The sequence below is a fragment of the Rhinatrema bivittatum genome, chromosome 1 (assembly GCF_901001135.1).
Source record: "Rhinatrema bivittatum chromosome 1, aRhiBiv1.1, whole genome shotgun sequence".
Lineage (NCBI taxonomy): Eukaryota > Metazoa > Chordata > Amphibia > Gymnophiona > Rhinatrematidae > Rhinatrema > Rhinatrema bivittatum.
The window spans coordinates 746,597,895-746,623,646 of record NC_042615.1 but is presented as its reverse complement, the minus strand read 5'-3'; the positions used below and the strand labels follow the sequence as shown (position 1 = coordinate 746,623,646).

At 41.8% G+C, this 25,752-nt stretch overlaps 1 protein-coding gene across 2 annotated transcripts in view; it reads right to left on the bottom strand.

Annotated features, from left to right (window-relative positions):
• The window catches only part of C9 (complement C9), an 80,145-nt gene extending 54,637 nt beyond the window's left edge, over window positions 1–25,508 (bottom strand). For both annotated transcript variants that reach the window (XM_029578302.1, XM_029578312.1), the window contains exon 1: window positions 25,422–25,508. In XM_029578302.1, coding sequence (XP_029434162.1) covers window positions 25,422–25,492 — 71 coding nt within the window. In that variant the 5' untranslated portion in view covers window positions 25,493–25,508. The remainder of the gene's footprint in view (window positions 1–25,421) is intronic.
• Between the last annotated feature and the right edge of the window lie 244 nt (window positions 25,509–25,752).

Genomic DNA, 25,752 nt, shown 5'->3' with positions numbered 1-25,752 from the left:
GATCTAAGCTGGAGGAGTAGATGTTGAGAGAGCAGGGATGCTGGAGGGGGGAGATCCTCTTGAGGGGATGAATAGACTAAAGAGGACAGAGGAAGAGAGAGAAGAACAACTGGATAGCTGTGATGGTGAAAGCAGAGTAATTTTTGGTAAGGGATTGCACCCCAGCTATATTTGGTTTTCCTCTGGGGTCATGTGATTGAGAGAATGTTAAAATGGGGTGAGATTAGGTACATGTTCTGGAACTATTTAAAGGTCCAAAGAAATGAGTGCAGTTTGGCAAAAAAACATAGGTCTAGTATATAGAGGGAAAATTATTGTATATTTCCTCATTACTAAAAGCACAATACAAGCACCACACAAGAAGTGGCCCTTTCTACTACAACACCACTGAAAATAGAGAAGAGGAGTCATATAGATTTTCTGGTAGGAACTGCATTCACCTGAAGCTGGCTCCTGCTGCAGCAAGTTTGACTAAATCACTTTTATATCTCCAAAGCTGCTGGAGGTGAAGGAAATGAAAAACTATTATTCTTACCATTCAGAGATGCAGACCTACCTGGATGACTTCAGGTGTCTGATGTATCTATAGCAACAATCTAAACCTTTTGCTTGATCACACTGGCTTTCTTTCTTGGTAGGGCCCAATCAAATCTCATCATCAACCTGCTCACACATATTTTAGAAAGACCCTCCTTAAAATGGAGATCTACTTGTGAGAAGACTGGTTTGCCCTGTATTCTACAATACATGTAGGAGATTGTCCTATTTGAGGACTCTCACACAAAAGCTCCCACCTGTGAGCTGTCAGGGATTTCTTGCTGTTTCCATGAACTCACCCCTCTCCTACCTCCACCACTTGTAATGACCCTCATACTAGAAGTCTTCAAAGGGTCAGAACTGTAATTGTCATTATCTGAGTCCCATTCAGGCATAAATTGTTATGCCTGAATGGGACTCAGATAATGACAATTACATATATTGTTGTCCCTTTCCCTAACTCCCTGTTATGATGTACTTTCACTCCTATTGTTAAAATGTGAACCGACATGATGTTTTTTCTACTAATGCCGGTATAAAAAAGTTTATAAATAAATAAATTATAGGACAAAGGGTTGGTATGGAGATGAAGCTACAGAGCCTATTAGTAGCTTTTTGCCTGATTTATTGTAATACACAGGACACATAAAATATTCCTAACAGATAGATTTGGCTAATGTAATATTCTGTTCTTGTTGGAGAAAAAGCAACATTTAATGAATAAAAGCAAAGGCCTAAAAATACACCATTCAGGCTTCAGATGATTAGGTCATTATCCACACAGGCCTTGCTTTCCTACCAATGATACACTTTCTGGAGTTGGGATAGCTATAGGCTCCATGTTATTAGGGACAGCAGAGCCAGTCAAGGTCTTACCCAAATTGAAACCTTTAAGGATATGCATGTATATTAAACAATAAACACAGTTAATAACAAATGCATATAACTGCTGTCAATTTAAAATGTACATATGTAATAATTACTCACACAAATCCTGCCCATGTATGTGCACAAATACATGCCATTTACATGGGTATAAAGGGCTTGTTCTCAGTTCTTGTTTTTCTACTTGCACCCTGTTTGGAAGGAGAAGATCTCTATTGAGAAAGTCCAACTTCCTACCTTGGGAGGTTGACTTTCTTGTGTATGAGGTGATGAAGTTCCAGAACATCCTGAATGGGTTGGAGTCCAGGCAAGTGGACTCATTCAAGACAGAATAAACATGGGACAAGATTCATCTCAGGCTTAGGGCCGGATTTTAAAAGCCTTACGCACGTAGGGGGGATTACGCACGCCGGGCCTATTTTAAAAAGGCCCGGTGACGCACATAAACCCCCGGGACGCGTGTAAGTTCCGGGGCTTGCAAAAAGGGGTGGTCCGGGGGTGGGGCCACAGCGGCCATTGCCGCTGTGTTGGAGGATTGTGTGTTGGAAGGCTGCCGGCAGGCGTAAAAGGTTAGATAAAAATTTTGGGGGAGAGTTAGAGTAGGGCTGGGGGGGAAAGGTTAGGGGAAGGGGCGGGAAGGTTAGGTTAGGGGAGAGGGAATGCTAGTGTGCACCCCCTTGCGCATGTCGACCCCCAATTTTATAACTTGCGTGCGCCTGTTATAAAATTTTAAAAGTTATAAAATCAGGCGAACATGTGCGCGCGTCGGGTAGCGCACGCAGATGTACGCCCGTGCGCAGGTCTTAAACTTTACCCCTTAATGTGGTCTTTTACAACAATCACAGTGTGAAAAACCTGAGCCACAACTGGCGGGATCTCTGACATTTGATGAAGGGGAAACAAGCCAAGATGAGAGCTGAGGAGCTTGCCAGCCAAATCACCTTCACAGCAGAGCAGATGTTGATCAGCACCATATCAGAGGCAGCTGTGAGAGGTTTGAGAGACCTGGACATCTCGTACCCTGATGGACATCAAGGTGAGCAATGATTATAATTATGTATAGTAGCATACATTTACATAGGTAGTCCCCATACGTTAAAGGTCTCGGGCATGTGGACAAACAGGAAGGATTCGAGCCATGCATGGCCTCATGACCTTCCAGCATTCCTGCACAGGGGGGAAAAGCAGAGTATTTTTTATTGCCAAAATGCTGTTCTATTCACATCAGTCAATCTCTCCAATAAGATACTCTTCATGCCTGTGCTGTTATAGAGAATATTCACTGATCACTGTGAAATGAACATCTAACCATGAAACATTTATATCTAGTGTTGCCATGGTATATGCATTTATTTATTTACTTACTTAAAAATGTTCATATACTGCCAAACTCAAGATTATCATGCTAAGCACAGAAAACTTCTTTAAAACACTTTGTCACCTCATGACTCACTACACTATTCAGGTCATTGGGACCAGTACCACTTCCATCCTGGGCCCTCAAGTAGAGATATTAGCTGAATTTTTTTTTTATCTTTTAGATTATATTCACTTTCCTTAAAGCTTAGGCTGCTCGTAGCGAAATCTGATTCTGAGTCTGATGACTGTTCCCTGGCAGGATGCCCTATCTCCGGCACCTCACGTTACCCTAGTCTGCAGTTTGTTGGACCCTTTTTCTCTCTTCACTTCCCAGAAGTCCTTCTCCTCCTCTGTGGAGATACCGGCTCTCTGCTGCTTAGTGAAGACCCCCCGCCCAGTGGGGAATGCTGCATCTCCATTGCACACTGACACTATGCTGCCATCTGACAGGCTAGGGCTAGTGAGACCTCTGTCATACTGAGGGCACTCAGGCCTGCTAAAGCCACACCCAAGATGTTAGTAAGGGGCTGGCTACCCCTTACATATAGATACTGTATGTTACCTGTTAAAAATATGAAATTGTGCACAAGGCGTACAGGGCTAGCAGTCAAGATTCAAACTTATTTGCTAGCCCCCTCTCTTCTCCTTGCCTGCTGGTGCATTAAATGTGCTTCAAGGGTAGATTCCTGTATCATGGGAATGCTTTCCAACATAGTAACATAGTAAATGTCAGCAGAAAAAAACCACAAGTGGTTGCTTCAGTCTTCCCAGTGATTATTATTTTTTTTAATTTTATTCTTAGGGTACTTGTTGCTCTGCACAGGCTACTCTTTTTTTTTTTTTTGTCTCCATCATTTAGGCACTGGGAATAGGAATTCTCTTTGTTTATTCCACACCCTCTGTGAGGTCATTCCATGCATCTGCTACTTTTTCTGTGACGAAATACTTCCTGACATCAGTCCTGACTTAATCTCCTTGGCATTTTAAATTATGACCCCTTGTTTTACAGTTTTCTTTCCTTCAAAAAAGGTTTGATTCCTGTGTATTAATATCTTTCAGGTATTTAAAAGCCTGTGTCAGATCATCTCATCCCTCTTCTAATCCAGGATATACATATTTAGTTCCTTCAACCTCCTCATAACTCCTTAGGTGCATACTCCACACTATATTTTGGTCACCTTTCTCTAGATCCTCCCATCCTGCCTCTATCCTTTTTGAGATACGGTCTCCAGATCTAAACACAGTACTCCAGATGAGGCCTCACTAATGACCTGTACAGGGGTATTATCATGTCCTTTTTCCTACCAGTTATGCCTCCCTTGATGCAGCCCAGCATCCCTCTAGCCTTAGCCACCAACTTCTCACACAGCTTCGCCACTTTCAGATCATCAGACACTATCACCCTGAGGTCTCTGTTCCAGTCCATACACATCAGATGTTCGCTACCCATCACATAAAGCTCCTTTGGATTCCTGCAGCCCATATGGTTAGTGGTGTAGCAGGAGATACTAAGGTAGGGTATAGCAGAAGATGCCAAGGTCCCATGTAGCTGTTATGTTAGTCAGAAAGGAAGGTCCAGTGAACGTGAAGAGGAAAGCCAACATACCATGTACTGTCTATTGAAAGGATGTACACTTTTCATTTTTTCAGGGGAGCAGGGAACAAGTGGTCTCCAATGGGCAAGGTGGCATTCATGTGTGCTGCCCGTTATCTTGGAAGAGTACACTGAGTAGAAGAAGGGACCAGCAGAGGAGTTTAAGTATTGATACCCTATGATAGAGGAGGCGGAAGAAGAGGAGACAGAGACCCATCCTATTGTGACTGTCATGCACACCAGATCTTTGGCGGCATGTAGTCTACAAGGAGGGCAGCTCTGTTGAGAAAGAGCATTTCATGTCAGTGGAAAGGCACATTATAGATCTGAATGCTAGAGTGGTAGAGGAGATTGCAGGTCTTTGGATTGATATGCAGGGCCTGAGGGATGTTTTACAAGAGGAGACACAGAGCATTCAGCTGAGCGCATTGTATAACCTGCACTCAGTTGCGGGTTAAATAGGTGCTAATAGGGGGATTAGCGCCTATTTAACCTGCGTCTGAGTGCGGGTTATACAGTGCGCTCGGCTGAGCACACTGTATTGCATCGGCTCCTCTTACAGGTGAACTTACGTGCATACTTTTTAAAATCAAAAACTTAACCCCCAAAAACAGAAGAATTATGGATAACAAAATCAGATTATTCTCACCTTCAGTCCATAGTAATTCTAGAAGGATCCACTCTCCTCTCTCAGCGTCATACTGGCCTCTGTTCTCACCTTTGAGGCCCAAATTCAATCTTGTCACAAAATCAGCCCTTTTCCATTTATGACAGTTTTGATACCTTTGCTCCTTCCTTGATGGGCCTGCCTATGCTATAGTCATCCAGGCCTGTGTTATCTCCTATATCTACTATAATTCCCTTTACGTGGGATTACTAAAAACTCTGATTTAACACTTGCAATTTATCCAAAATGCTCCAGCATGGCAATTGTTCAATGTCAGCAAATTTGATTGGGTCAGCCCTCTCCTAAACTCTCTTCACTGGCTCCCTATCTACTTTTGCATCTCTTTCAAACTACTGCTCCTGGCCTAAGAGGCAATCAAGGGTCTTGCTCCATATGCATTTCACTCTCTGTATATACTCTGACTTGCCCTCTTTGCACACTACCTAACACTAGCCTGGTTGCGCCTGCCCCCGAGAAAATGTGACTTGTTAGCATGAGAAAGAGAACTTTGTCCAGTTGTATCCCCTCCCTCTGGAACTCCTTGCCACTGGACATCAGATCTCCTGACCTTCAGGAAAAACTGTTTACGGAGGCCTTTGGCATATAAAGTTAGTAATAGCGTTAATAGCCACCTCTTACAATGTTATTTATACATATATATAATTATCTGATCTTCATTTTCCTTCTCACTCCAAGTTATTGATTTCCTTGTTATATGTAACTGCTTTTCTGCACTATTGTTCAAATTGTAAAGTTTGTTATAATTGCACCCCTGTTTCTTGTGAACCAGCATAATGGGACTACCGTCTTGAATGTTGGTATATAAAAAACTTAAATAAATAAATAAATAAATAAATAAAATAAAGTAGATCTCTGGCTCTTGCATTACTCATTTGCTGCGCTTTGTAATTCTTTGATTTTTGGCTTTCATCTTTATTATGTCTGATAGCTACTGTTTTTAACCCTTGCTACCCCTGCGCTTTGTAACCCCCCCCTATTTTAGTTTCTTTGAGTTGGTTCTTATTAGATAGCATAAGGATTGTTTTTGCCTCCTTCTCCTCCTGAGCTTCTGTAATACCTGCTTTGGTTTTGTGTAAGCTGGCCCTTTAAGGCCCTAGTTATTTTATAACTCACTTTGAGCTCACTTGCTGGGAAAGTATGCAATAAATACAAATAAAAAATGATATACCGAACATGTAAATTCCTAATCTCTCTAGTTCGCATAAAAGTACTGATGAAACTTGAGTTACATGCATACTTTTATGTGCACTGAGCACGGTTCAGAACAGCCATTTACGTGCATAAAACTATGTTTTAAGTACATAAATAACTTTGAAAATCAGGCCCAAAATAAACTTTGCAAAGTATGACATTCTACAGACCATTTTTTTCTGAAGTGGACCACACTGTCAGGTTCTTAACCTAAATTACTGAAACCACAGTTCTTTCTTTTGTGTTTTGCATCAGAATAAATAGCAGACAGGCTAACTTCACCTTCATAGATTCCAACATAAAGTATGCGACACAAGACCAAATACTTCAGGACTTCAGCGGGTCACGTTATTCACAAGACTAGTTCCAAGGTCAAGATATCCAGGTGCTCTTTCATATATATACAGATACAGATTAGGTACTTAAGTTCAAGGATCATGAATCTCCTCAGTCAGGTTTTATACAGCAGAAGTATGCAGTGCTTAAGTTTTTGGGAGCAAGAAGCTGTTCCATAAATCCATTTTCAAGCTCCAGGGTCCAGTTTATATTCCTCAGGAGTGGAGCATCTGGGGCTTACTTCATGCTTAATACCAAACTTGAGTCCTTGCATAATTTGGAGTTATCAGGGCTATCCTGGGATTCAGAAGGCAGGGCTCCTGTCTCTCACCAAGCAGGCTCCCTACTCAAGACCCAATTCAACCTTTTTGCCCTTACGCACACATTCCCTTAAATATCTGGGTCTTGCTATCCCTCAGGATTTATTTTGACTATATTATCTCAATATTACAAGGATTATTTTGGAAGTTCAGAAGTTTGTAACTTGACATATGATCTTTCTAACCCCTTTTTGACCAGAGTTCTATAATCAAGACAGTGATTCATTCCTTGTTACTCTGTCCCCTATAAGTGTCACCTGTAATCATCAAGACGAAGGATTAGCCTTCTTAATAACTTTTTAATGAAAATGCTTTAGAAAGAAAACTCCTCTTTATCACTCAAGAAGTCTTAAGAAATTGACTTATGCTTAAGGAAGGAAGGGGTATAATGTTCCCACATTCTTAAAGATATAATTTCCTAGAAGATGAGACACACAGTAGGTTGACACATGGAAATGTTTAAATAGGGGGCACTGGAAGTGAAAAGACAATCAGTCATTTCTTACTCCATTGTGTCATCCTTGGAAAAAGATGAAATGTGATATTAAACACATATATAACAGAGAAACAAATTAAGAAACGGATAGGATTGAAATCTTTATTGCTTTACCCTTTCTAACGTTAGTTGGTAGCACACTTTTAAAACCAATGTTTAACTGACTCAGAGTTCTGAACAATACTTATTAGGTGTCAGAACAATTGCAGATATGATACCAGAGTGTTGAGTTGGGTGAGTCACTGTAATCAGGGGGTTTTATTTCTCTATTTTCTCCTGACTAGTTAAGAACATAAGAACATAAGAAATTGCCATGCTGGGTCAGACCAAGGGACCATCAAGCCCAGCATCCTGTTTCCAGCAGAGGCCAAACCAGGCCAAACACCAAGAAGATCCCATGCTACTGATGCAATCAATAGCAGTGGCTATTCCCTAAGTAAACTTGATTAGTAGCAGTTAATGGACTTCTCCTCTAAGAACTTATCCAAACCTTTTTGGAACCCAGCTACACTAACTGCACTAACCACATCCTCTGGCAACAAATTCCAGAGCTTAATTGTGCGTTGAGTGAAAAACAATTTTCTCCAATTAGTCTTAAATGTGCTACTTGCTAACGTCATGGAATGCCCCCTAGTCCTTCTAGCATCCTAAAGTGTAAATAACCGATTCACATCTACTCGCTCAAGACCTGTCATGATCTTAAAGACCTCTATCATATCCCCCCTCAGCCGTCTCTTCTCCAAATTGAACAGCCCTAACCTCTTCAGCCTTTTCTCTTAAGGGAGCTGTTCCATCCCCTTTATCATTTTGGTTGCCCTTCTCTGAATCTAATACATCGCAACTATATCTTTTTTGAGATGCGGCAACCAGAATTGTACACAGTATTCAAGGTGCGGTCTCACCATGGAGTGATACAGAGGTATTATGACATTTTCCATTCTATTAACCATTCCCTTCCTAATAATTCCTAACATTCTATTTGTTTTTTTGAATGCTGCAGCACACTGAGCCAACTATTTTAAAGTATTATCCACTATGATGCCTAGATCTTTTTCCTGGGTGGCAGCTCCTAATATAGAACCTAACATCGTATAACTACAGCAAGGGTTATTTTTCTCTATTTGCAATACCTTGCCTTGTCCACATTAAATTTCATCTGCCATTTGGATGCCCAATCTTCCAGTCTTGCAAGGTCCTCCTGTAATTTATCACAATCCGCTTGTGATTTAACTACTCTGAATAATTTTGTATCGTCCGCAAATTTGATAACCTTACTCATCGTATTCCTTTCCAGATCATTTATATATATATTGGAAAGCACCGGTCCAAGTACAGATCCCTAAGGCACTCCACTGTCTACACTTTTCCACTGAGAAAATTGTCCATTTAATCCTACTCTCTGTTTCCTGTCTTTTAACCAGTTTGTAATCCATGAAAGGACATCGCCTCCTATCCCATGACTTTTTTGTTTTCTTAGAAGCCTCTCATGAGGGACTTTGTCAAATGCCTTCTGAAAATCCAAATACACTACATCTACCGGTTCACCTTTATCCACGTGTTTATTAACCCCTTCAAAAAAATGAAGCAGATTTGTTAGGCAAAACTTCCCTTGGGTAAATCCATGTTGTGTTCCATTAAACCATGTCTTTCTATATGTTCTACGATTTTGATCTTTAGAATAGTTTCCACTATTTGTCCCGGCATTGAAGTCAGGCTCACTGGTCAATAGTTACCTGGATCACCCCTGGAACCTATGAGGAGAGATGGCTAATGATTGATTAGCATTTGTAATTATTGTCCTGATTTAGTCTAGTTAGGGTCAGTATATAGATGGAAAGTGCCCTATCTACTAGGCTTAAGTTTCTGGCTGGTAGTATTATATGCAAGATATTGGTTGTTTATTATTTGTTGTGAGTTTGTATTCACTACTGGGTTTGCTGGTGCTCAGGGTCTCTTTGTATGTATATGTTTGATATGTATCTAGTTTGTGGCAACATTTTATAATGAATGTTGTTTTAAATAGAAACTATATTTTAGAAAGTATTTTTGTAACACATTTTAAGCATTTGTAAAGATGGGATAGAAAACAAATACATGAAATGAAATGTTAGGAATCAGAAATATGTTCATTTGTGCAGCTGTGGGTTGTTGGAAGTTCCCCATACACATTTTTTGTGCTTACTTAAAGGCCTGGCTTTATATATATTTTTCTCATTAAAGTGGCATCAAATTCTGGGAAGCCATTCCTTGGATTCAAGAATTCATGAATGCCTGGTTGTAGATAACTTGCTTTGTTATGGTCTAAGGTTTCTTTGGTTTTGTTTTTACATATAAAAGCAAACTATCCCTAAACCAGCCTGTAGGTGGCAGCAAGATCTCAATGAAACATTTTTTTCACACACTGCTTTGAGTCAAAAATTTTCCACTTCTAATGCCCTTCTTAATATTCACATTGACAGTAAATCTGAGAGACTGAGATCATGTTCAATAAAGCCCGGCTTTGAGTGAGGTTTATTCCTGTCAAGGTATGCCCAAAATGAACTCATTTGGAGATACTGGCCCATGAGAAATCCCATAGGAAAGCAATGGCAGGGCGGGAAGATCTAGGTGAAATAGATTTCTCCATTGTAACAAAGGAGGTACTCCTGAAGTTTAGGACCCTGACCTTTATGTGACCCCTCTCTACCTTTGCTCTAATATTACACCACAGTCTGGTGACCACCTACTGTGACTTGGAAAACAGTTTCCACATCTGTAACTATCAGGCCCAGTTTCAACCCCTCCCTTGTGAGTTCTGTTACCAGTTGCCCGAGTAGCACTCTTTAAAAGAAGCCTGAGATCTCCCTACGTCTAACTGGTTATACTGTGGGGATGTTCCATTCATCTCGCTATTTAACATCTCCCACCAGCATCATCTTGTCTTTCAATGTCATTTTACAGAGGTCTTTGACAAAACCTTTATCTAACTCTTCTGTCCGTGCCAGAAATCCTGTAGACCAGACCCATGTACACAGAAATGTCATTTTCCCCCTTTCTAATAAAACCCACAACACTGGAAAGAAAAAAAGGCATGAACAAATAGAAAATGACAAATAGAGGATAGTGAAAAAGAGACAACCAGAAAAGGGACAAATGGATTAAAAAGCCAGAGAGCAAATTTGAAAGCCCTTTTGTGTAATGAGCAAATGTTTTCAAGTAAATAAATAAATACATAAAATAAATAGCTATTTATGCCCATACATTGGCTGTCTGATCATTGCTCTCCCACCCTATGGTAAAAAGGAGGCATATTGTTCCATAGCATTTAGCCACATTTACGAGAGGCATTGCTAGGGGTGGGATCAGAAAATATCCTGTTTTCAAGTCTATGTGTATTATTTTTTTGTAGAAAATCTACTTGCAGATACTTTGTACCTGTGTTAAGTTTCAAAGTGAAGCCATTCATGTATTTCTCTTTGAGGCTTGGCGCAAAGTCCACAGGCAAAAAGTCCCTGCGGGCTTGCTCTCAAACTGAATGGTTTGAATTTTACCGCATCAAAATACACGTCACTTCTGGAGTCAATAATGCTTAGAAAAGAATTGTTTTCCCTTCGCTGTTTATACTGAAACTAGCCGTTAAGCCCGTAAAAACGGGCTACATTTAAAAAAACATTTTCGGTCCATTTCCTTGCCACTCCCTCCCCCTCATTCTCTCTCCCTCCCTCTAGTCTCCCTCCCCCCTCCCACCTTCCCCCTCTATTCTCCCTCCCTCTCACCTTCCCCCCTCCCCTCCCCTCAGCTCCCTCTCTCCTCCCTCCCCCCTCCCCTCACTCTCTCCTCCTCTCTCATTCCCCTCCCCTTTCAGCTCATCCACAACCAATAACGGGGGCTGTCCCTCCTTCCCTCGCGCTGCCGCCGCTGCTACTGCTCCTCCCGCTCCTGCTCATCGTCACCACTGCTGCCGCCGCTGCTCCTGCTCCTAGTGACCCAGTGCCATTTTTTTTTTTCGGGCACTCTGGCCGACGTCCTCGCCCACGCATGCGCGGTAGAGCTGCTCTCTACTGTGCATTTGCGGCACGTCGGTCAGGGCTCCCTTATTTACTATAAAAAAAATAGAAATCTAAACATTGACAGTTCTGGCACTTCATTTCAGACTTAAGAGGCAGAGTAGCAGGGTTTGTTCTGCTCCAGCCTCTCACCTTCCGGCAGCCTGCAGGGAAGAGGAGAGGGGGGGTGGGCCTGGAGCACACAAGGAAGAGATCATCCACTCTGCTCCCTTCCCTGCTTGCTCCCCCTCCCCCCATTCCTGTACTGCTGGGAACAGAGGGGAAGGGGTGATACTGAAGCAGATGCTGTAAAGCAAAGAATAGACGCAAAAAGGGGGTTTAACTATCACAAGTCTGAAACTTGTAAGTAGCACTATCAATTGTCAAAGTTCAACCCTAGCCTTGGTGAACGACACTACTACTTTCAACTTTCAAACTTGTACTCATTCAACCTCTTTTTGTGTCCATTACTGAGAGTTTAATTTCTGGCAGAACCACCCAGAACAGCGTTCTGTCACCTTTATTTATTTATTTAAAATATTTCTTGACCACACTATCAACCTTTCTAGGCAGGACCTGAGAAAGCAGAGCAGAGCTGGAAGTGTATATCAATGTTAGCTCCCCTGAGAACAGAACCAGTTGCTGCATAGATTACGCCTCCCAGCTTTTGGAGGAAGCAGAGCAGAACAGAGAGAATTGGAGCTGTTCACCCTGAGACAGGGACAGTCCCATGAATTTGATATTTGTGCACTTTCCCAGCAAATTTAGGAGGCTGTGAGGAACAACAGCCAAAGTAAAAAAAAAAGAGATGTGGGCTGAATGTCCGTCAGCTCCACTACTTTTGCCACTCCTTGGTGTGTCCAAGTCTGAGTCTGAGTTCCAAGTTCTGAGTTCCTGAGTCTGAAGTCCAAGTTCCTGAATTTGAGTTTCGAGTTCCTGAGTCATGTCCCTGGTCTCCGGAGTTCTTGTTCCAGCTACCTGCCTGTTCCAAGTCCTGAGCCTTCATCTTGTCTCAAGTCTTTAGAGCCTTGGTCTTGCCATGTAACGTCAGACTCTTCAGCTTGTCTTGTCATGAGTGTCCAGATTCCTCAGCCTTCGTTTGTCCTACATTCAAGCTACTCCTAAGCAGTTAGTCCAAAAGGACTTATGGAGTGGCCTGAGGGCAACCCCGGAGTCCAGCATAGGTTGCTGGTTCTCATCCAAGATCTCCTAGTTCCTGGTTCATCTGTTCCAAGTCTTAAGTGATCCAGTTCCAAGTCAAGAGTGTTCCTGTTTCAAGCTTAGCTTGTGCCTGGATATGCAAATCAAGCAGCAGTGTGGAACACAGCCAGCCCCGGAGTTGTGTCGGCCACACTGCGGCACAGGGCTCACACTCATGTCCGTCCGTGTTCACAACAATGTTGGTATTTCTCTTGGTTGTTTTCCTCATATGTGTATATAACTTACTTTATCTGTCTCTTTTGTAAACTGTAACCTTCTGTAAGTGTTCCCTTTGTTTCCTTTATAATATTTTAATCCAGATAGGTTAGTATGATGGTCTCAGTCTCTTTTCCTAGAATTCCCTGTGTAAGTGTTGGTGAATGGTGATCTCTCAGTTTTTCCCTAGTCTAGCTAGACTGTGAGTGGATGCTGTGGTGAATAGGCGTAACTTGCGTGCACTGGCCGGCTGCCGATGCGCGATCCCCCAGCACAGCTGCTGTGCCGGAGGCCTCGGTCCCACCCCCGCCCTGCCCCTTTCACAAAGCCCCGGGACATAGGCTCGGCGCGTGTAACCCTTTTAAAATCCGCCCATTTGAATTTCCCTCTCTTCTGTCTATGCACAGAGGAATTGCTTCAGCAGTTCTTTGGTGTATTTTACAGAAATTACATACTCTCACTCTCTCTTTTTGTAATCACACACTTATTTCAGGTCACTGGTTTCCAGACCAGGTATTTAAATAATATAAGGCTGTCAATTCTTAGAAAAAAATAGAGACATATATATCTATATCTATCTATCTATCTATATATATCCTGAGGTTAGAATATAGAGTGTCTTCTTCTCTGCAGTACATGTATAATAGCACACCACTATACTTGTATCTCTTTTCAAATTCACAGTTCTGAGTTTTAAACTCAGTGTTTAATTTGTGTTTAATTTGTTCCCTTCAGGGTAAGTTGATAGCCTCACCTGAATGTGAAGTGTTGCATTCTATTTTTAATTATTAGTACAACTTTGTGCAGTGGGAGTCTGTTACTGCTTAATGTTATAAGTAACATAGGCAAGCAGTTTAAGCAAATTGATCCTTACGTCCCATATTAGCTTGCCTGACCACCTTATGAAAAAAATCACTGAAGCTGTCTGTTCCCCCCTTTCACAAAGGATTTGGTTATCATATATCAGGTGCTATTAATGAATCTTTTTCCCTCTCAAAAAATAAACTTCTCTCCTGGACTTTAATTTCTCCTGTTCTGTTTATTAATGGAGAGATAGAGGTATAGCGGCGATATACACAGTTGTATAACCGGATGCGTGATCTTAAACTCCTTTCACAATTTTGCTTCTAAGGTTCAAGCAGTACATGAATCCTCTATCAATGGCTGATACAATTACACATGATTCAGCTACAATTATTAATCATACAGGATTAACTGACTCTATCCCGGTACTTACCTGGAATATACTGAATTCCCACTATTAAAACACTTTGGGGCAGATTTTTAAAGGGATACGCGCGTACCCCCCGAAAATCTGCCCCAGGCTCCCCCCTGTGTGTGCCAAGCCTATGTTGCATAGGCTGCCGGCGCGCGCAAAGCCCTGGGACGCGCGTAAGTCCCGGGGCTTTCGTGGGGGTCGTCGGGGGTGCGTTGGAGGCGTGTTGCGGCCGGCGCATCATCGGAGGCGTTCCAGGGGCGGGGCCGCGGGCGTGGTTCCGGCCCGGGGGCATGGCCGTGGCCTCCGGACCAGCCCCCAGACCGGAACATGGTGCGCCGGCAGCCGGCCCAGCGCGCACAAGAGGCAGGCGTAACTTTTGGAATAAAGGTGTGTGGGGGGGGGGGGGAAATTAGTTAGGGCCGGGGGGATGGGTTAGGTAGGGGAAGGGAGGGGAAGGGAGGGGAAGGTGGGGGGAGGTGGAAGAAAAGGTCCCTCTGAGGCCGCTCCGATTTTGGAGCGGCCTGCTCACTTGCTCTAACCACTTTTCAATAACTTTCCTGTCAGCTTAGCATGAAGCACTTGGGTTATTATGGATATGGTACACTGACAGTTTCCAGTAGCTCTTAGGTTCTAGCATGGACTATGACACCACCAATTAGCTGCCAACTTTTACTGAGAGCAAAGGATGGGAACCCTGAAACCCTCTACTGTGAGAGGCAATTTTACCATAAAATTTAGTTTTAAAGCATTTTCCCAGCCTTTATATTTAAAAAAAAGTTACCTTCCAACTTTAACTTTTAACTCTGTGAGTTATATTTCCCCTTTCTTAAACATTGTTGACCTCAACATGTTTCTCACTTATTCACTCATCTTGCATTCCATGTAAGATATAAGGTAGTCAGCTGTCCAGCCAAACTCAATCAAGAGATATAGCTGTTTGAAACCGTTTTTGATCAATATTTGTATTGGTAAACGGTATATAAATACGTTAAATAAAATAAATAAAACATGTGCCAGTCGAGCTTGTTTCTAGGATTATACATTCATCTGGAGAAATTTTGAATCACAGCTCCACTGCACAAGCTTAGCTACCTCTAAGATGTTAATAGAGGTACAAAATAGAGATGTGAATCGGAACCGGTATCGGTTCTGATTCCGGTTCCGATTCATATCGTGAAATATTTTTCTTGCAGTCCGATCGGGTTTTTTTTTTGTTTTTTTTTAATCGGCTGCGCCCGAGCTGATAACCAAAAAATACAGCCGACTCTTTAAAATGAGTTTGTTAGTATCCCCCCACCCTTCAGACCCCCCCCTAAAATTTTTAAATACCTGGTGGTCCAGCGGGGGTCCCGGGAGCATTCTCCTGTGCTCGGGCCGTCGGCTGCCAGTAAACAAAATGGTGCCGATGGCCCTTTGCCCTTAGCATGTGACAGGGTATCCGTGCCATTGGCCGGTCCCTGTCACATGGTAGGAGCAATGGATGGCCGGTGCCATCTTTAAAAATGGCGCGGGCCATCCAGTGCACCTACCATGTGACAGGGGCTGACCAATGGCACCGATAGCCCCTGTCACATGGTAAGAGCAAAGGGCCATCGGCACCATTTTGATTAATGGCAGCCGACAGCCCGAGTGTGGGAGAATGCTCCCGGGACCCCCGCTGGACCACCAGGTATTTAAAAAGTTTTTGGGGGGTCCGGAGGGTGGGGGGATACTAACAGATTTTAAAGGGTCAGGTTGTGTTTTTAGGTTGTGTCCTTTCTTCCCGCCTCCCCCCCCCATAACGATAAGAAAACCCACTAAATTAATTGTGGGGTTATCGCTATCAGGGACCCCCCGACATCTGACGATATTTTCAATCATCAGATAAACGATTCACATCCCTAGTACAAATTACCCAACTTCACTACACAAGAATTAATGAAATCACAGCTTTTAATTTGACATATAATCACAGATACCAACCTTGATTGACTTGACCATGTCGAGCAAAACTTTGATTTTTCATACTGATTTCCATCAAGTGCAACTCTTTCAGACACTATTATTGGAATGTCTGAAGTTTCTCTTCCTAGGAGCCTACTGAGTGGACTTAAAGCCCCCTTCCCAACGCAGATTTTCCTTTCAGATTCTTTTTAGCCCCATTTTTTCTTTAGGAATCCTTTTGACTAGGAGAGAGAATCTGAAACAAATGATTACTCTCATCTGTTTCCCTTTTTATCACTCTTCCTTTTAACTCAAGTTCCATCAACAGAAATAACTTGACATGACATCTGGTCTATTTTAGTTTTATCGCCAACAAAAACTGTACAGATGCTTCTATTATGTTGGTATACCTCTTCCACATTATATAGATGACTTCCTTAGCATCGGCCATTCCCTGTCCATCTCCACACCCAAGCCCCTCAGAAAGATCCATCCTTCCTCTCCAGTATTAACACCACCAGTACACCTGTCTCACAGTCTTTTATGGTACTTGAAGTTTTCTGAGTTTCCACGACACTATTTATATTACTTCCTTCTTCTTGATTCTCTTGTAGAGGTTATTGTAGAGTAGAGAAACATTCCTATGTCTCAAACTAGATTATGGATGACTATATGGTAAAAATAGTTAGACCAAGCCAAGTGTACCCAATATATTTTTCTCTGCACTGTCACTTGTGACATGTTCACAGAATCAGAGTTACCCCAACTGTTGGTATGGTCAGTTATCAAAGCTGCTGTTGTCAACAATGTTGCTGTAATTCTTAATCCAACATTTAATAAACAGAGGAACATAAGAAACCACTTATAAATTAGACAACGGTTATCACTGTCTTTCTTTGAGGTTCTTCTTCTGAGAAAGGTGATATTACATCTTATTTACTGTATTCATACTTTCACACTTTTGTTGATACTGGTGCTACCACAACAAGCATCTTTATTTTCTTCAGAAAATCTCTCAATACTGTATTTGATGTTAAACTTCTTACTTTATAGATTTTCCTTCACAATTTACTCTTTTCCACCTTTACTTTTTAGAGAGGTTGCATTCTTTTAACCATCTCCTGCTGATAAATGGTGCACATTTCAATATGCTTCTAGATCCCTGTTGTTCACACCTTTTTTGGTCTGTTCTACTATTTTATTTTCTTTAAGGAAGTATGCTATAATCTCTGGAGAGCTCTCTCATTTTTCTTCCATTATTTCTTCACTTGACATCATCTCTGCCATAACTTTCATCTCCATAGAGATCATATCCTCTTTTTGAAACCTGGCCAATGGCACCTGGAGCTTTAAAGCAATTAGTTACTGAAGATCAAAGATTCTCTGCAGAACTTGGCTCATATATATATCTATCTCCGCTTCTATTTTGAGTTCTTCTTCCATCCTTTTTAAAATGGAGAGAAATATCCTTCACCAATTCTGGTAAGTCATCAGTGCCAGTTATGTATATATTATATCTTGTGTGACTTTCTCCACTTAGAGAACTACTTCAGTAGCCGGTTGCTGAGGGACATCTTGCACAAAGAGGTGTGTCTGAAGTTTTCTTTCTCCTACTCCTATCTCTACATGAGACTATTCCTTGAGAGATTCATCACATATGGATAAAGCTGCTATGAAGGAGAAAAACTTGTGGTTGCAGCAAAGTTTTTAAATTATTCACTAAAAGGTGTTTACTCACCATTTTGACAATTTTCAAAAAAAGCAGGATATTTAATAATTTAAAATTTTTTCCTGGGACATTATACAATTTATATGAATATTTCCTTGTAAATTATATTTTAAGAATACATAGGGGCAGATTTTAAAATGTACGTGAATGGTGTACATTTGGGGGCGCTACCCGGCGCGCACAAATGTATGCCTGATTTTATAACATGCGCGCACAGGTGCGTGCATGTTATAAAATCAGAGGTCGGTGCATGCAAGGAGGTGCACCAAGCCCTCAGGGAGACCAGCTGGCTTTCCCCGTTCCCGAGGCAGGTGTAACTTGCGCATGCTGGCGCGCGATCACCTGGCACAGCAGCTGTGTGGAGGCCTCTGGCCACACCCCCTCCCCGCCCATGCTCCTTTTTGCAAGCCCTGGGACTTACACGCATTCCGGGGCTATAGGCCCGGCTCGCGTAAATCCAGGTGGCCTTTTAAATTCTGCCCCTTAATGTTCTCAGATTGCATTTTATTTATTTTTATAATCTATTAAATTTAAATCTTATTAATAATGATATACAATCAGGAAGATCAAGACAAATCATGCAATAACAGACAAAACAAGTTACACATCTGTATAGAATAATTCCACATTATAAGGGGATAAGCGCCAACACCTTAAACCAAGGAAATACCATTAAAGAAATTTTCAAAGGAATCCTATTTTCACCATCCCATTCAAGATTCCTTATTCATCAGGAAAGACTTAAGATATAGAGGATCCACAAAAATATACTTGGTTCCTTGTATATCACTGTACAGTTACAGTGGGATTTTAAGAAGAAAGATGCCCCAATTGCCAAAACTCTGGTTTTAAACATAAGAAAAGTTTCCACCTGATCTAGATTTCTATTGAGATAAGGAAAAACTGATATTTTCTGGCAACAGTTAGGGAGGTATCAGCTGACTCCATACCCAGTGATGAGTTAGTATGAAGCAGATGGGAATCCATGGGTCCTCACAGTGGCGTCATTATTTGTGGGATCACTGGGCCCTTTCCTTTTCTCTTCTTGCTCATTCTACAGAAGAAAGGAAAAATGCACAAAGGGGCATGCTCCTTTGGCGCATGGCTTGAGTGCACTGGCATCAGGGCACTGCAATGCACTGGCTTTTCAAGCCCCCGATGCACAGGTGACATCAGCATTGGGAGAGATGGTGTCCACAGTGTTCCCACCCAAGCCTCAGGAATCCAACTGTCCACTCAGATTGGATTTTAGGGGATGTAAACTTGAGGAGCTCCTGGGAACCACATCTAGTTATTCCCCCTTCTATTTTACTTGTCCCTCCATTACAGAATCCAGGAGCCATGTCTTCAGGAAGAGTGAGCCAAGGCATGCTCAGAACCTTTGATTGGTTGAAATATTAAGTGGAGAAAAGTGATGAAGACGATGCTGAAAGAGAGAATAGTGAACTATCTACAGTCGGGAGAATTGCTGGACCAGAGGCAGCATGGATTCACCAGGAGAAGATCCTGTCAGACAAATCTGATTGACTTTTTTGACTGGGTGACTAGGGAGTTGGATCAAAGAAGAGTGATCAAAGAAGAGCGCTCAACGTCATCTACTTGGATTTCAGCAAGGCTTTTGATATGGTCCCGCACAGGAGGCTGGTGAATAAAATGAGAAGCTTAGGAGTGAGTGCCGAAGTGGTGGCCTGGATTGCAAACTGGTTGACGGACAGAAGACAATGTGTGATTATAAATGGAACTTACTCTGAAGAGAGAGCGTTGTTAAGCGGAGTGCCGCAAGGATCAGTGTTGGGACTGGTCCTGTTCAATATCTATGTGAGCAACATAGCGGATGGGATAGAAGGTAAGGTTTGTCTGTTTGTGGATGACACTAAGATCTGCAACAGAGTGGACATGCCAGAAGGAGTGGAGAGAATGAGACGGGAAAAGAAGCTGGAAGAGTGGTCGAAGATAAGGTAGCTGAGATTCAATGCCAAGAAGTGCAGAGTCATGCATATGGGGTGTGGAAATCGGGAAGAATTGTATTCGATGGGGGGTGAAGGGCTGATGTGCATGGAGCAGGAGAGAGACCTTGGGGTGATAGTGTCTGATGATCTGAAGTCGGCGAAACAATATGACAAGGCGATAGCTAAAGCCAAAAGAATGCTGGGCTGCATACAGAGAGGAATATCGAGTAAGAAAAGGGAAGTGATTATCTCCTTGTACAGATCCTTGTACAGTGATAATCCCCTTGCACAGATCCTTGGTGAGGCCTCACCTGGAGTACTGTGCTCAGTTCTGGAGATCGTATCTCCGAAGGAATAGAGACAGGATGGAGGCAGTCCAGAGAAGGGCGACCAAAAAGGTGGATGGTCTTCATCAAATGACTTATGAGGAGAGATTGAAGAATCTAAATATATACATCCTGGAGGAAAGAACGAGCCGAGGTGATATGATACAGACTTTCAGATACTTGAAAGGTTTTAATGATCCAAAGATAACGACAAACCTTTTCCATTGGAAAAAAATCAGCAGAACATAAGAACATAAGAAATTGCCATGCTGGGACAGACCAAGGGTCCATCAAGCCCAGCATCCTGTTTCCAACAGAGGCCAAAAACCAGGCCACAAGAACCTGGCAATTACCCAAACACTAAGAAGAACCCATGCTACTGATGCAATTAATAGCAGTGGCTATTCCCTAAGTATAATTGATTAATAGCCATTAATGGACTTCTCCTCCAAGAACTTATCCAAACCTTTTTTGAACCCAACTACACTAACTGCACTAACTACCTTCTCTGGCAACAAATTCCAGAGCTTTATTGTGCGTTGAGTGAAAAAGAATTTTCTCCGATTAGTCTTAAATGTGTTACTTGCTAACTTCATGGAATGCCCCCTAGTCCTTCTATTAATCGAAAGTGTAAATAACCGAGTCACATCTACTCATTCAAGACCTCTCATGATCTTAAAGACCTCTATCATATCCCCCCTCAGCCGTCTCTTCTCCAAGCTGAACAGCCCTAACCTCTTCAGCCTTTCCTCATAGGGGAGCTGTTCCATCCCCTTTATCATTTTGGTTGCCCTTCTCTGTACCTTCTCCATTGCAACTATATCTTTTTTGAGATGCGGCGACCAGAATTGTACACAGTATTCAAGGTGCGGTCTCACCATGGAGCGATACAGAGGCATTATGACATTTTCCATTCTATTAACCATTCCCTTCCTAATAATTCCTAACATTCTATTTGCTTTTTTGACTGCTGCAGCACACTGAGCCGACGATTTTAAAGTATTATCCACTATGATGCCTAGAACCAGGGGTCATGATTTAAAACTCGAGGGAGGAAGACTCAGAACCAATGCCAGGAAGTATTTCTTCATGGAGAGGGTGGTGGATGCCTGGAATGACCTTCCGGAGGAAGTGGTGAAGACCAGAACTGTAAAGGACTTCAAAGGGGCCTGGGATAAACACTTAGGGGTAGATTTTATATTTTTGCGCGAGCGCGTACTTTTGTTCGCGCACCAGGCGCGAACAAAAGTACGCTGGATTTTATAAGATACTCGCATAGCCGCGCTTATCTTATAAAATCCGGGGTTGGTGCGCGCAAGGGGGTGCACATTTGGGCAACCTGTGCGCGCCAAGCCCAGCACGCGCTGCCTGTTCCCTCCGAGGCCGCTCTGATTTCGGAGCGGCCTCGGAGGGAACCTTCCTTCGCCCTCCCTTCCCCTACCTTACCCACCCCCCTGGCCCTATCTAAACCCCCCCCCCCCTTACCTTTGTTGGCAGATTTACGCCTGCTTTCAGCAGGTGTAAATCTGCGCGCGCCAGCGGGCTGTTGGCGTACCATCACCCGACCCGGGGCTGGTCCGGAGGCCTCGACCATGCCCCGGGCCGGTGCCACACCCCTGGGCCCGCCCCCGAAACGCCGCCTCACGCCCCCGAAACGCTGCATCATTCCCGGAATGCCCCCGACACGCCCCTTTTACGAAGCCCTGGGACATACGCGTGTCCCAGGGCTCTGCGCACGCCGGTGGCCTATGCAAAATAGGCATGCCGGCGCGCGAGGGCCCTGTGCACGTAAATCCGGCCGGATTTACGCGCACAGGGCATTTAAAATCCGGCCCTGTGGCTCCATAAATTCTAGAGGATGTGAATGAAGAGTGGGTGGCTCACGGGAACGACGGCTACTACCTGGTGATAATACCCTTATTCAATAATCATACACACGGTGAATGCGACTCCAACATTGCTCTAAGCTTCAGCGACAATGAGGAAATGTGGAAAAAAGGATTTGCATTCACAAAAAAGCGGGGAGTAGCTTGCTTGTTACAGCGGTTACTGCCCCAAACCAAATAAGCCTGATACTTCACTTTCAATGCATATCCAGCATAGCTCTCTGCTTCAATGGCAGGGGAGAAAGTTTGACACTTCACGCATATCCAGCATAGCCCTCTGCTTCAACGGCAGGGGAGCAAGACTGATACTTCACTCAATGCAAAGCCAGCATAGCTCTCTGCTTCAATGGCAGGGGAGAAAGTTTGACACTTCACGCATATCCAGCATAGCCCTCTGCTTCAACGGCAGGGGAGCAAGACTGATACTTCACTCAATGCAAAGCCAGCATAGCTCTCTGCTTCAATGGCAGGGGAGAAAGTTTGACACTTCACGCATATCCAGCATAGCTCTCTGCTTCAACGGTAGGGAGGAATGAAGAAAGGTGGATCTATATTCAGGCAACAACCAACAAGGACTGAATTACATAGTCTGGATAAACAGATAAGCATGGGTGTAACTTGCTTATTGAGGAGGTTAATACCCCTAACTAATTAAGCTATTTCACTTAGATACAGTTCCTACACTGTTCTCAACATTAATGGTGGGGGTGGAAGGGAAATAGAATAAAAAAGGTTACTAAGAGCCAAGAGAAACAGATAAGTACGTGAGAGAAAAAAAAAAAGTGTGAAAGCTTGCTGGGCAGATCGGATGGGCCGTTTGGTCTTCTTCTGCCGTCATTTTTATGTTTCTATATATGGAGGAGGTAGTTTCTATACTTTTCTAGTGCAAAACAGAAACAATTCCTCTCACACTTGTGATTTGGTGGTTCAGGCTTCTGATTGGACTCTCCTGGTTTATTTTTGTTTTGCAGTCTTCTGAAACTCCTGGATCAAAGTGAATTCAAGGCTTTTTTCCTTTTTTAATTTGAGTGCTCTCATAGCTGATGATCCCAGGTTAATAAAACAGTACTACAAGGTGGTGACTAAGCCAGACGAATTCCAGAGTTCATAGAAAAGGGCATAAATAAAAAGAGATGCTAATTCCATACCTATGAAAAAATATGGACAGAGTAGAAGCCACACAGGAAAAGATTTCCAAAATAATGCAGAGTGCACACCAAAGGTCCTATGACATGAAACTTAAGGATCTAAATACGTATTTTCAAGAAAACAGAGGAGTTGTGGGGGGATGGGGGAGGGAATATGATAGAGAATAATAGAGATATTGAAATATGTCAAAGGTATAAATCAAGCACAGTCAGCAAACCTTTTTTTCTGCAAAACGAAAGCTCTAGAACAAGAAGACATATTTGAGTCTTTGAGGTAGACTCATGAGTAATACCAGAAGATCTTTTCACATGGAATGGTAGTAGATGCATGGAATTATGGAATGGCCTTTCCAGGGAGGTGGTGAAGACAAAAACAACAAGTTCAGAATAAAATGTGAAAAGCACAGATGATCCCTATTGCTAAAGAAGAGAAAGGAAAGCCAGAGATAAAGTAGGATCTAGCTGGGAAAGAGAATCAAGGAAAAAATGTTCCAGGTCATTGTTTTTATTTTTTTTTCTAACCAAATAGTATGCTAACAGTCATGGAAAACAGAAGAACTTACTGACACCTAAATCAACAAAACAATTTTCTAGTGGGGTCATTATATGAAATTAGAATTCTAATGCCCCAAATCATTTTAGAGAAGTAAATTAGCTCCAATTTGTTTTCAACTAGAAAAACTCACTTAAAAATATCCCATCAAACAAATTTTGCAACCCTTCTCAAATCATGCAACATCTTTTGTCCTAAAAAGGTATTTTATAAAACTCTGATGCATCCATGCTTCGAGAAAAACTGTAATTTCCAATGTAATATTTTATAAAGAACAACTTTAATGGAAAAAGAAACCAAGGATATACGAATTCCCCAAGGTATTCTAACATCTCATAAATGGGCCCATCTTACCTTCTCCATCTATATATAACATCTATAGTATAAATATTTAAAAAGCATTTCTAAATATCCTCAGATATAAACCACAGAGATTTCAAGATCCAATTCTTAAATTCAATTAATGATGACTTCTTGGATTACTCACTATACTGAATAGTGTTACAACATTAAAATTATGCATTTGTGATTGAGAAAATTGAGAAAAACCAACAAAGAGTACCCTATAATAGTCTTTTATTGCAGATTTATAGAGGGCAATTTTCATAGCTATTTACATTCATGAGTACTAATTTAACTGGATATATTATCCTATCTAAAAACTGCCCTCCTCAAGTGGCTAACAGAATGTATCAGCTTTCAAAACTCATCTACTTTTATCTGGGTTAAAAAGAGATATTTATGGGGGGCTGTGTTTAGGTTAGAGGTGTAAAACAGAACAATTATGTAGAATTTTCAAAAGTTTGCATTCTTGCTTACCTCCGTTGGCCACCTGCACAAATAGCAGATTCAAAGCACATGGGCACTTTTAGCACTCATACTTTCTACTAACTAGTTTTCAGGGAGAAGCTATTCAGGTATATTCTCTTTGAAAATAAACTGCAAAGTAGGGGCCAGATTCAGTAAGGCTTTTCTCTCATTTTGTGTCTATGGTAAAGGTACCTACATAGTTTAAAATTACGTGAGTTACTCAAAATTGCCCCTGTAGAAAAAAATTTCCAAAGCCATTTACCCTGGGAAATACATATTTATTTGGGTAAATTTGCTAGGGATTTGCATTTGTTTTAGAATGAATGGTAATCAGAACCACATTGGGCAATTTCATTTTGGTTAATTTTACATTGAAACAAATGCACAGTCGAAAATTCCTAAGATTTTCAAAGTCATTTCAGAAAATAGTGAAATTAATAAAAAATGAGAAAATAGTGAAATTAATAAAAATGAGAAAAACAAAAAGCAAATAACAATGATCCAAATACAAATAAAACAAACCAAAATGAAAAATATATTGACCTCCACAGTTGTTCTAAAAGTACTCACAGTTTTATATAACATGCACACTTTTAGGTGGGTTAGAAACAGATAGTCCAAGAAGTGTGTTGAAGTTAGAATAGCAAAACAAAAGTATACATGCTATTTTGCCTGCACAAATTTGGATGTGCTACCATTTCTATTTAAGTTCTTAAAGTTTGCACATATCTTGCTATTAGACAGATTACTCATAATTGCCTCTATAATGGCAGATGTGACTAAATAGAAAGAGTTTTCAGAAACTCTAAGAACAATTAGTATTTCAGGAATCTCATAAACATATGAACAAAAATGATGCTTTTAATTATTGTTTGGTATAATTGTCAATTGAATTTTTTTTTTTTTAAATTATGCCAGCAGTGCTATCTTGCTGCAAGCTGCACCTGTGAAAGTGCCAGATATTTACAATACTACTCTATAATATATTGCCACATGGCAAACATAAGAAATAGGACAAAAAAAAAGCTTACCTTGCAAAGCTAGAGCATTCTAATATGCAAGAAGTACAGATCAGTCCCAGTATTACATAGATGGTGGGCATTTTTTTTTTTGTTCAAAGTAGATGTGGAAGAAACTACAAAGATCAATTTTGGGGTCTATATATTGCCTCTTTTTGTTGGTCACTTATTAACAGACATGCAAACAAATTCATTGATAGGCCACCCAAAGGATGGGAGAAGCTAGACCTTGCTCATTTACAGTAAATGTTCTGGACAAACGAAAAACCCCCCACAATGTTCTGTTACTGGATATGAAATATTAAACAAATAAAGATGTTCCCTGCAAGACCTTGACAAGGTT